General features: G+C 39.6%; 2 protein-coding genes across 2 annotated transcripts; one reads left to right on the top strand and one right to left on the bottom strand.

The window, feature by feature from the left end:
- Nucleotides 1-1,486: 1,486 nt before the first annotated feature.
- On the bottom strand, nt 1,487-2,116 carry LOC120415551 (uncharacterized). The gene has a single exon (XM_039577128.2). It carries the CDS (start codon nt 2,054-2,056, stop codon nt 1,556-1,558), a length of 501 nt encoding a protein of 166 aa, XP_039433062.1. The 5' UTR covers nt 2,057-2,116; the 3' UTR covers nt 1,487-1,555.
- A 727-nt stretch (nt 2,117-2,843) lies between these two features.
- LOC120416578 (ATP synthase mitochondrial F1 complex assembly factor 1) lies at nt 2,844-11,902 on the top strand. Its single transcript, XM_039578316.2, has 2 exons — nt 2,844-3,595; nt 11,576-11,902. Exons 1-2 carry the CDS (start codon nt 2,960-2,962, stop codon nt 11,846-11,848), a joined length of 909 nt encoding a protein of 302 aa, XP_039434250.1. The 5' UTR covers nt 2,844-2,959; the 3' UTR covers nt 11,849-11,902.
- Nucleotides 11,903-11,905: the final 3 nt, after the last annotated feature.

Genomic DNA, 11,905 nt, shown 5'->3' with positions numbered 1-11,905 from the left:
CTTCCCCTCGTGTAGAGCCTGCCCAAAAATTTTATAGGTCGGTGCAAAGGTCGGTGTTATTACTCTTACAAAAAAGGTTACTATCGAGCTGTCAAATCGCAACATGGAGTCAAACTTTCTGTGCAGTTGCTGTGAAGCTTACCAAGGCTTTTCAAATAGAGTTATCTACGTGCGCATGTATTGCGTGTACGTACACGAAAAAAGTGAGGTTAAATTTTGTACCGGCCAGCAAAACAAATGGTGTGCTAGTGTGTGTGAGTGGTGTTGGCCGGGTACGACATAATTAGAGTGGACTGGACTGGATGGGAACGAGCGAATGGAAGATGTCTCGGCTAGACCGGATTTCGGAATATTAACGCTTGGCTACGGTAACCAAGTTGGTTTGACTGAGGCCAACGGAACGGGATATGGGAAGTGGTGGTTGTTGATATGTGGTCGTGGACCGGAATGAAACAGCCGCTTACAAAAACCCGCCTTGGAGGTTCTCCAGCAGCAGGCTGTTTTCGGACGTTTGAGGGCCAAAGATCCGCATGAACGTGTGAATCGCTTCGGCGAGACTGAAGTAACACGGAAGCTTGGGCAGGATGATGTTCCAGTGCTGCTCGTAGCACCGGAAATCGAGTTTCCTTACCAGAAACCGTGACTTAGTGTCGACGGAACCACCAGTCTGTAGGTCTATTGTTACTTTTCGTGTTGAGAATTTCTGTACCGTCCTGGGTAAGAATGTTTTGCTTGGGGAATTTGAAAATTTCAAATTTCAGACTTGGGACTCGTAATCGGGCTGTAGTGAACGATATTGGATGCTTCAAACTGCAATAGGTGGGGTTTTGTCTCTATCTGACCACCACAAAATTTCCCTCCGAGGGGTTTAACCGGTTCCGGGACAATCCGGATTGTTTAACGGTATTGTTCCGAAACAGTATTTTTGGTCGTAAAATGTCAATAAAAAAGATGAAAACAATGTATATTTTGAACAAATATTGTTGAAACTTGTTCAATAGAAACTCTTACAACATAAAATAGCAAGATTATAAAAAAAAATGTTTGTAAACTAAATTTAAACCAATTTTTAATATAAACTAACTAAATAAAGTTATCAGAAGTTCAAATTTGTCACAAACTGGCTAGAGGTACTAGTATTTGACACAGAAACAACATTTCATAAATGGATTCACTTAAATCGATCAGATTTTGTATTCACTTTAACAATTATTTAACCTCTTTTTTTTACTTTTTTCAGTAAACTATTTTTGTATTTTTTTAGAAAAAGTTTTTTGCAAATCCAGTGACAGTGTCTTAGAGAGGACATTCTGCCGCGTCGATTGATGTATAAAACATGGCACTTTAGTCGAATTTTATGTACTTTTATATCACAAACATTTTCCGCACCGGGGGGTTCGGACAAATATTTGACTCACTGTATGTAACCTCATTTATTTGGAATATGTTTAGATCAGAATGAAAACGACTGATTTGGTTGATTGAAAGCTGTTAAAAATTTATTCTCAGGAGAAAATATTGCATTTACTGGTAATACACGTTTCTCTCAACTCAATCAAACACCGTTGACGGTGTACGCAGAGTGAAATCTCTTCGAGCGCGATCCAGGCTTCGGCGCCTGCCTCTTCCGCTGGCTTTGCTTCATATCCAGAAAGCTAGCGGAAGGTTCCGGCACAATCGATGCTGGAACTGCCCGTTCCCGACCTAGACCCTCCCTTGCGTTACGCCGCTCGACGGCCGCCATCAGCTTCCGGTCCTCCCTGCGGCGGAGATACTTTTTGAACGAAAGCTCCTCCCCGTTCAGGATCCGTTGCGAGGTCAGTGAGTGGCAATAGAAGTCGTAATACTCGTCCAGCTTGGCCAGGCACCGGTAGCAGATCGTTTTTGGCAGGTTGTCGTGTGGATTTAACTGAATCGGTAAACACACGTGAAGCTTCGTGGGAATGTTTCTGTCCCGGGCGTACGCTCCGTAGATCGCGACCTGCAGCTCATCACTGGACAGGCACACGCGACACGTGAGCAAACGAGACGGAGTCGATTTGTGGCGGTTGGCCATTTCTAAGGATTTTTCCGGATACGATTATGAAAAAGGCACGTGGTTGACCACAAATCACTAGAGCGGACTGAAGTTTCGTTTTTTTTTTTTTTTTGCAATCTATCGTCGGTAAACTACACGCACGTTTAAAACCACTCAGTTTTCGTCAAGACCGAACCTACTAAGAAATTATTAAAAGGGGTATCTGTTAGATTTGAGTGAATTTCACTCAGTTTTCGTTGAATTCTGATCTGAGAGGAATTCGCTCAAATCTGACAGATGCCCCATTTACTGTTTGCTGAGTAGGTTCGGTTTTGACTAAAATTTAGGGATTTTGAACGTGCGTGTAGAAAACATATAACTTATTGGACTAAAGAAGCTAAAGAATCAAAATTTACTGTTACAATTATGGTGTTTTTTTTGTTTCGGCTGATCAGTCAATTAAAAAGCGGTTGGTCCGTTTTATACCAATGCCAACGTTTCGATGCTACTGGGGGCATCTTCATCAGGGCCTATTTATTTTATTTAGACAGTTAGGACATGAATTTTGACGTAAGAACTACAACAGAACTTACTAGGGCTTGACCAACTAAGTCAGATTTCGTCGATCGGGCTATAATTTGTTACAATCTTATGAAACGAAGAAAATCACTAAGTCTTTAAAAAAAACTAAAAACTCATATAAACACGTTTTTTTTTTACTATTTTCAATTCAGTGTGCAAATAGTAAACAAGCGTGCGTTTTGAATTTGTCGGAGTTGCCTGACACCACCCACTTTAAAGTGAGGTGCGAATCTCGGACCTGTCAAAAATAACCAAAACAAATTGCGCTGCTCAGCTGAAAAAAGTTTTTCCCTTTCCCGGTCCGCGGTTGTTCCGTAATCACACCAACGCGTTCGACGGCACAATTCGGGACCCGTGTCAATGGCCCTCAACTGGTTTCGTCCGGTCGTCGCTAGCAGTAAAAAGTGTCTTCGTGTGATTCATCCAACAACCCTCAACGGCCAGAACAGCGCCAGCTTCCGCACCTTCAGAATGACGGCCCGGCAGCGCTCGGAGAAAGTATTGGAACAGCTCAAGGAATCGAACCCGTACTTTGACAAGTACGCCAAGAAGATAGCCACCGTTCAGCAGAGCTCACCGGAAGAGTTTCTAGCCCGGCTCGACAAGGTCGAGAAGGAGAAGAAAAAAACCAAGTTTGGTCCGTCGCCGGCAGATGGACCGGCCCGGGACTACTCGGAGCTGCTCAACCCGAAGGCGCCGCTCTCACCTGGAAAAGGACCGCCGCAGCCGATGGACCGTAAGCTGGGGGACGTGATGAAAATAGAGCTGATCCAGGACAAGACAGCCGAAGAGATTCGGACCATTTGGCTGCAGTACCACATCGGGAAGGAGGTCATTTCGGCGGCGATTCCCGGCGAGCAGTACGATCTGATGATGGAGCGAGCCCGGAAGTATCCGGTGTTTATACTGCCGGTTCCGCGCAGCCAGGGCTACGAGTTCTTCCTGCTGCAGTTCTTTGCCAACACGGTGCACTTTACGCCGCTGATCAACTATCAGGTAGGACCTTGGCTTTTGAGCAGTAGGAAGCCAACATCTGCGTCAAATCTGGCAAAAAAAATTTTTTTTTTTTGTTTCGTTATCAGGAGGGACATTGGTTCTGGGGGGAGGGGTGTTGGGTTTATTTTAGATTCTTAAATTTTTCAATTCATAAATTACCTACTTCCTAAGTTCCTGAATTCTTTAATTTAAAACTCCTAAATGGTTTAATTCCATGCTTCTATTTTTTATTTATAAGTTTAAAATTCCTGAATTCTAAAATTCTTGAATTCTGCATTTCTAAAATACTTAAATTCTTAAACTCAAAAAATCTAAATTCTTAGATTCTTGAATTAGTTCCTAAATTTTCAAGTTCTTCAATTCAATTCTCAAATTCGAGATTCCAATTCGACTTTAAAGAATTGTTGGGATCAGATAGTTTTGAGAAAAATAAAATTCTCCTGGTTTGAAAATGGGACTTGTTGTGTTCTGAGGAAACTAAATTTAGAGTGTAACACAAATACACACACAGGAGAAATACCAGACACACCTTGGGGAAAGAGAACTGGGATTACACGAAAGGAGGAAAAATAAAGATACACGCGGTTGTAATTTGGAGATTAAATTCGACTTTAAATTAGCGATTTAAACCCGGAATATAACACAACAGGACTGAAACTTGACTTCGAATAATCAAGTACAAACTGTTTTTTTTAAATTATATAATTTAAAACATTTTTAGCGTTTTTGTCACTACCGTGCCCAGATCCTCAAGGAAGGTGCGCAACGATATTAGCGATTTGAAAATTTCGTCTTTATGGACATCCCCGGAATAATTTTGGAACAATTTTTGAGGATGGTTGGGCAACTGCCCCATTAGGGTGTAGCATCCAAATCGATTTTCCAGCACAGAAATTTTTCAGTTCCTTTTGGGGTCCTAAAGAACTTACCAAAATTTTGGAACGATTGGTTTAGTCCTTATTTTGCGAAAAACGATTCAATTTTCTATGGAATTTTGTATGGGAAGAATCTTATTTTTGGATTTTGATATTTATAAAATTCACGTTTCACGGTGTACTAAAACCACGAGGTGGTCACTCTACATATATTGCCTATATGGCATATGTTGATCCGTAGTGCATCCATATTTACGGTCATGCGTGATTCCTACATGCGATTTATTTCAGTGTGGTTCTCTCAGCTGTCATTGACATGGCGCGTATTGTTTACAAATATGAAATTTGTTGGAAATAATTCGCGATTAAAAGCTCAAAAATTCCGACAGATGGCGCAAAGCATCGAAGAATGACGATTCAAATTTTCGCTGTTCGGTTACATAGGAATGCAAACTTAAAATTGAATTTACAGCTCATAGAACAACTTTTGAGAAAAAATTCAAGTGGTACGATTGTTAACTCTTTGCCCTCTATAAATTAACCCAATAAAAAAAATTTGAAAAAAAAATAATTTTGAAAAAATAATATTGTTTAAAATGATAGAGCATCAAAAGTTAACAAAGTATCAGCTCGAATTTTTGCTCAAAAGTTGTTTTCAACGCTGGAATTTAACAAAACAGAATTCGCATACATAACCTCAAAGGGCGGAAATTTCAATCGACATTCTTCGCTCTGTTCTGCTACTCAACACTAGGTGTCGCATGTCGTTTGGCTCTTGAACGGCAATTTTTCATCGAGGTACTCCGCCGGTTCCCTTGCGGACAAGCGCCACGGTAGACCAAGCCTCGGTTGCCCTACAGATCATTACCCTCACCCTCGCGTCTTCAGAAAACCGCCAACTATCTCGAGCAAACAACATCAACCAATTCGCCGTCACGCAATAGCTCCATCTCCAGGTCCAGCTCGCCTAATCAAACATTCGGTGAGAACATCAACAAATCCAACCACGTGTGCTGACCGTCGGAGCACCTGCAGCACCAGCAAGGATCCTCAGTAGGGTGGGTACGTTTTTCAAAAAGTTCTCGGATCAAGTTTTAGTATGGTTCCCCTTGTAGGGTATGCCCATAGGGACTTTCATGCCAAATACCAGCTCATTTGGTTGTAAACTGGCTGCGCGCATTAGGGTTAAAGTTTACATGGGAATTACTATGGGAAATTGGAACTTTTTGTTCAAACGCTCCTACAGGTCTGGGAAAATCACGCGCCAATTTCTGGTATGGTCAGGCCTATGGGAAATGGTCTGGAGAACACTTTTCCCGAAGAGAGCATATGGATTCGTTGTCCCTAGACCTGGCGCATCGGCAAACATTCCGATGCTAAGGAAAATTTGATGCTTTTTTGGGAAAACCGTTGATTCCGGAGACATCGGAATGTTTGCCGATGCGCCAGGTCTAGGGACAACGAATCCATATGCTCTCTTCGGGAAAAGTGTTCTCCAGACCATTCCCCATAGGCCTGACCATACCAGAAATTGGCGCGTGATTTTCCCAGACCTGTAGGAGCGTTTGAACAAAAAGTTCCAATTTCCCATAGTAATTCCCATGTAAACTTTAACCCTGATGCGCGCATCCAGTTTACAACCAAATGAGCTGGTATTTGGCATGAAAGTCCCTATGGGCATGCCCGAGGGGCGTGACAAAGGCCTTAATATATTAATTTTTGCTATTTAATACATTAAGGAATTAAATTCCTCATGTCATTTGACATTTGACAGCGCCATACCTGCTTTGAAAACATTGGTTTGCTTTGTGTCTCTTTCGCGCGCTCGGCTGTCAAGTTTGTTTTGGTTTCGCGCTTGGTCATGGTGGATAAAAAAAGAGGCGGAGGAAATTCTGGAGCATGACGATGCAAAAGTGCCATAGGCGGAGAAGTTGCAGCCGGCGGATTTTGATGACATTGGCCAGCAGCAAATCAAAAAGCTGGTAAAGTGCGGTTTAATCGATGACGAGATCCTGGGACGCGCCTTGCGTCGGACACTTGCAAGATTTCTTTGCAGCTGGTAGTGGCTTGTGACAGCGATGCCTTCAACAAGTCGACACCGGATGAAATGAAATTCTGGAGTGATTAATCCGGCAAATGGTTCAACAGCTAGACCACTTTAACGCTCGCAGGTTCACGATCAGGGGTCAAGGAAGAGCAACCAGGAGGGAGTGGACCATTATAATTATGAGACCATCAGGGTTGGTTACTCGAAGTGGCCTTCACTTACGTTAGTAGGTGACTTTTTTGTAGATTTTATTGAAAATAGACAAATAAAATAACTCAACTCTGTTGTTTCATTTATTTCAACAAGAATCGCATCAATTGTGGAACCGACGACGGTAATTTCCTGAAGTTTCTGGAATAAATATGCCAAGTTGCCGATCGCTAAGGACTTTGACGAGGACGTGAACAAATACACAACTTTCCGTTCCCGGGAAGAGTCCTCATCACCGTCAACCGGTGATTGCTTTTCCACCGTTCGTCACGGGACTAACGGGGGTCAAAGACACAGCGGTGATAAGGGTGGCAACGGTAGGGACAACATCGGGGGAAACCACTTCTGATGGGCCACGTTGAACATGCCCAGCAGTTTGGCGGAAGTGGCGACGAGAAACCAGACCAAATAAATAGGGCCATTTTTGCCGAAATATGTGGCCCGTGGGAAGAATTGGAGTCGAGGATACGTTTCAGCAAACGCAGCATTCAGGTGTGTCTCAATGCGCCGCTTCCGGCTGTGCCAGCTTCGATATCGTCCCTAGTACGTCCTGGTCACTGCCCGGGATGGCTCTGCGCAACTTTTCCGGTTTGCCTGTGCCGCGCTGGCACTTATCTGCTCAAGCTGCTGATTCTGTTTTGGTTGTGACATTTGCTGCAGATGTGTAGAAACGTCACATTCCACACTGATCAAAATTTCGTTCAAAATCTCGTGCATGCCGTAAATACGTATTTACCCTGTATTTACCAATATTTACGGTAGTTGCTCCGTATTCCCTACGGATCAACCATGCGCCCAACCCCGTGACTAAAACCGGATTCATATTCGAATGCTTCTTAAAACGTTACTTAATCCATCATTAGGTGGTTGGTGCCTACCTCTCATTTGTCGAGAAATTAAAAGTGAGAGTGCGTCCGAGCAACATGGAGTTAAACTTTTCGAAGTGCCATGGGAACCTTCACAGCAATTTCTCGATAGAGTTATTCCAACCCCCTTAAAGTGTCCACATGGTTTATGAATCTCCCCTATCGTGATCGCAGCACCTAAGACGTTAGGGGAGCAGCACCTAATAAAAGTATTTAAGTGATGAGCAAAAAAACAGACTACCTACAGATTATTTGTCAAGATTATACAGACACCGCCTTTAAGGAAAATGGCATCCCTCTACACGGCTTTTTCATGGCGGTCAGACCCGACCATTTGAGGATATGTAAATTCAGACCATTTTTAAAACTGCTTGTATTTTTGGATAGGTAAGTCAGATCATACAAATTCTTAATCCACAAGAAAGGTCATTTCAGAACCTTTCTAAAAATATATAATATGGCAGGTTTCCATGCAAAAACCACCCTTTTTTGCAAATTGTGAAATTTATATGCAGCAGTTTTTTAAGCATAACTTTTGATGTGCTTTACTAAATCTTATAAATTTCAATAGGGACTTATGCAACCCCAAGACGAATCGAATGAGGCCAATACGGTCAAAATCGGCTCAGCCAGTGACGAGATATTCCAGTGACATTGATTCGGTACACATGTCTACATACAGTGAGGGTGACCACTCAAATCCCATTTTCAAATTCCCGACTTTTCCAGAACCTCAAAAAATAGGTATTTCTTATCTGAAGAATGATTTCATCTTAAAAACTCTTTATAAAAAGTCATTATAAATCATTGTACAAAATATTAATTTAAAAAAAACCAGTTTAAGTAAAAAAAATAAAATTCCAATAATAATTGCTTAAAACCATCAACCTTTCTTCAAAAATAAAAATATTATTTTGAGTAAAAACATAAATCATCATATTTTGAAAAATAACCGAACTATATCTATAATTTAAATTTTTATTTTTGAAATAACCAAACATAAAGTTTTTTTGAAATTTCGTTTCAACTGGCAATGAAAATGATGATGACAAAAAGTTAACAATAACAAAATTTTAAATGTTATTCATATGTTTATATTTTTTATCAAATCTTTACATTTTTTTTCACTTGATTAAAGTTATTATTCTTTCAAAGAATTTAAAAATATCTATGGATTCGTTTCAAAGATGTTTTACGAAGTATCCTTTATAATTTTATACATTTTGATATTTAATTTTATGAATCAATTTGGCACTGGCACTTCAGTAATTAAATGTTTAATTTTCAATGAAAAATTCAGTTCGAAAACACTTCATATTAAACCACTTATTTCATACGAATGTTTCTATAAAAAAATCTCTAAACTTATTTGTTATAAATCAAAAAATTCTTATTAATTTAATCAAGCCAATGCAAATTTTTATTATTTTTTCCCGTCATTAGAAAAACATGAAAAATCATTAACAATCTATTGAGAATAAATTGTATAACGTTCATCAATAAATTTCTTATCAAGTGAAAGCTGTTTAAACTTTTTACAAATTTTGTGCTCTCAAACAAAACGGAAAAAGATGTAAAACTTCAGAAAAACAATATTTTCGTAAATTCATTAATATACTGACCATATCTGAAAGTCGAAAATTTAAATTAAATTTTTTACCAGTTTTATTTACAATTTTAAGATTTTGAAATATTTTTAGAGCGTAAAACAGTTTTTCCATTTTTCATTGAATGAAAAATGGAAAATCTGAATGAAAAATGGAAAAACTGTTTTACGCTCTAAAAATATTTCAAAATCTTGAAATTGTAAATAAAACTAGTAAAAAATGTAATTTAAATTTTTTTTTTACAACAAAAAATTTGTATTATTTTCGATATTTAAGTTTTCCAAAAACTGAAAACGTAGCTTTATCTATTCCTGCCCACCATTGAAAAAACGGCTAATATCCACTTTTGGCAAAAACGAGATATTAGCACCAGGTGGTAGAGGATGTTCCAACGCATCTTCTGGAACATGAATTTCAATGAAATAGTGTTTTGACTTGGCTGCCTTTGCGAAAAACCAAACGGCTAACATGCCACTCTTATGGGAAATTGCCTTGACGGAGATTTTGTGACAAACACTAAAACGCGTTTTTCTCGGAATACTTGATTTGGCATAATAGTCTATCACACAAAAGTTTAAGGGAATCAAACATTCGGACACAATATTTGAAATGACTGAATGAACATTTAAAAAAAATACCACAAATAAAAATTATGCCAAACTGAAATTGGATTCAATTTTTAAATATTCAACAAATTTGGCAAAATGGAACAGAATCAGAATCATAACTATACGCTGGCCTTGATGTTATTTGAAGTTAGATGTTATGTTATCATTTGTTTGATAAACTTAGTCAAAAATAAAAAACAATCTTTTTATTCATAAAAAATGAGTCAAATATATGCCACAATTATCATCTGAAATTTATTAGGATTTTAACGTCTTAGCTTAGCTTAGCTTGGTTGACCGTACTCTAGCCGAGCATAAAGCTCGCAATAGCTAGGTTGGCGCCGATAAGGAAAATAAATGCGTCAGGAATGTGCCGAATGATACATCACCACTCATTTGTCCTTTTGGTCGACTCCTCACGATCAACGGGGGAGGTGGGGAGGGATTTGATGATTGGATACCCTATAGAGATGCCTAAGAACTTAGACGACCTCCAAGATATCCTGATTTGGAAGGGGAAAGGGTTTGATGGGAAACTTCACCGACGAATAAAGTAGTGGGCATTGGTTGATAAATATTATGAACATTTAAATGCAGTAATGTAATAAGAAATAAATTAGAACACTCTCACCAAATCAAGTTCCGGGATCATCCAACCAGCTCCCGACTGCGATGTAAATCTCTTTCGTAGTACATTCCAAGCTCTCCACCCATTATTAGGATGTTAACGTCTTATGTCTTTCCTTTTCATTTTCATATAGATTGAAGGAACCCTAAGTTTAAAGTTCGATGCTATAGACGAAATGAGTGAAATTAATTTCAAAGGTGTATTTACAAAATAATTTAAAATTATTCAAGAGTTTGAAAATATTTTTCAAACAGGTCTGCTTGGGATTCCCGACTTTTCCCGACTTTTTAACAAAAAATCAAAAATTCCCGACTTTTCCCGATTTTTCGACTTGAGTGGCCACCCTGGACATACAGCCAGATATTTGCTCAGCTGGTGATTCTGAGTCGATATGTACAAATGAAGGTAGGTCTAGGAGGTCTAATTAAAAAGTTCATTTTTCGATTGATTTTATAGCCTTTCCTCAGTAAGGTGAGGAAGGAAAAACTGGTCTTAAACGCCTTTTGCACATCAAAAGCTATGCTTAAAACACTGCTGCATATAAATTTCACAATTTGCAAAAAAGAATGGTTTTTGAATGAAAACCTGTCATATTATAATTTTTGAAATGGTTCTGAAATGACCTTTCTTATGGATTAAGAATTTTCCAGATCTGACTTACCTATCTAGAATTACAAGCAGATTAAAAAAATGGTCTGAATTGACATAACCTCAATACAGTTCCCAACAGGTTTTTTTTTATTTGTTTTTGTTTACTATTATTTGATTGTACTTGGGTGATTCACTTCAATATAATGACAGTCGATGATCGATGATCAGGGCTGTGCCGTTTGGTTCAATCCAAGCATCACAAACCTCAAAGCGGTCAGCCCTACTGCGTACAGTTTACCGCAGATATTATTCGGTGACTTAAGTTTGAGCAGTTTTAAAGGGTTGTTTTTGGCAACTATTCGTTGAGAAAACGCTGCCATTAGAAGTTCGCCCATTGTTGTAACGCAATGATTTAAAATTTCCTCTGCGAAAAGGCTTTCACAAAAAAACTGCCGAGCGAGTTAGAATAAAAAAAATGATTTTTATAATTTTGAGTATGCAGTTTTAATTGTTACTTTAATCGAATTTCCCCCATCTCCCACCAACAGGTCCACAAGGAGAACGCCCCCGAGTGCCTGAACGTGACGCTGTACACGGAGCTGCGCGAGTCCAAGGCGCTGGTGCTGATGCGGGGCGAGTACGACCCGAAGGTCATCAACGGGCAGGAGGCGCAATGTTTGGCCAACCAGCTGCAGATGTACTACAGCCAGCGGCAAAACCCGACCAAACTGGCCCAGCTGGAACGCTTCACCCACACGCCGGACCAGTTCAAGCACATGGACGTGATTGAGGAGTTGAACAATTTGAAGATTGGCGGTTGAACTTGAGTTTCTCTGAGTTTATATTTCGAGGATAGTAGTAAAATTGGTCGCGTAGTT

This window comes from Culex pipiens, chromosome 1, assembly GCF_016801865.2.
Source record: "Culex pipiens pallens isolate TS chromosome 1, TS_CPP_V2, whole genome shotgun sequence".
NCBI lineage: Eukaryota > Metazoa > Arthropoda > Insecta > Diptera > Culicidae > Culex > Culex pipiens.
Note: the sequence above shows the minus strand (reverse complement) of the source record. Positions and strands in the feature narration are given on the sequence as shown.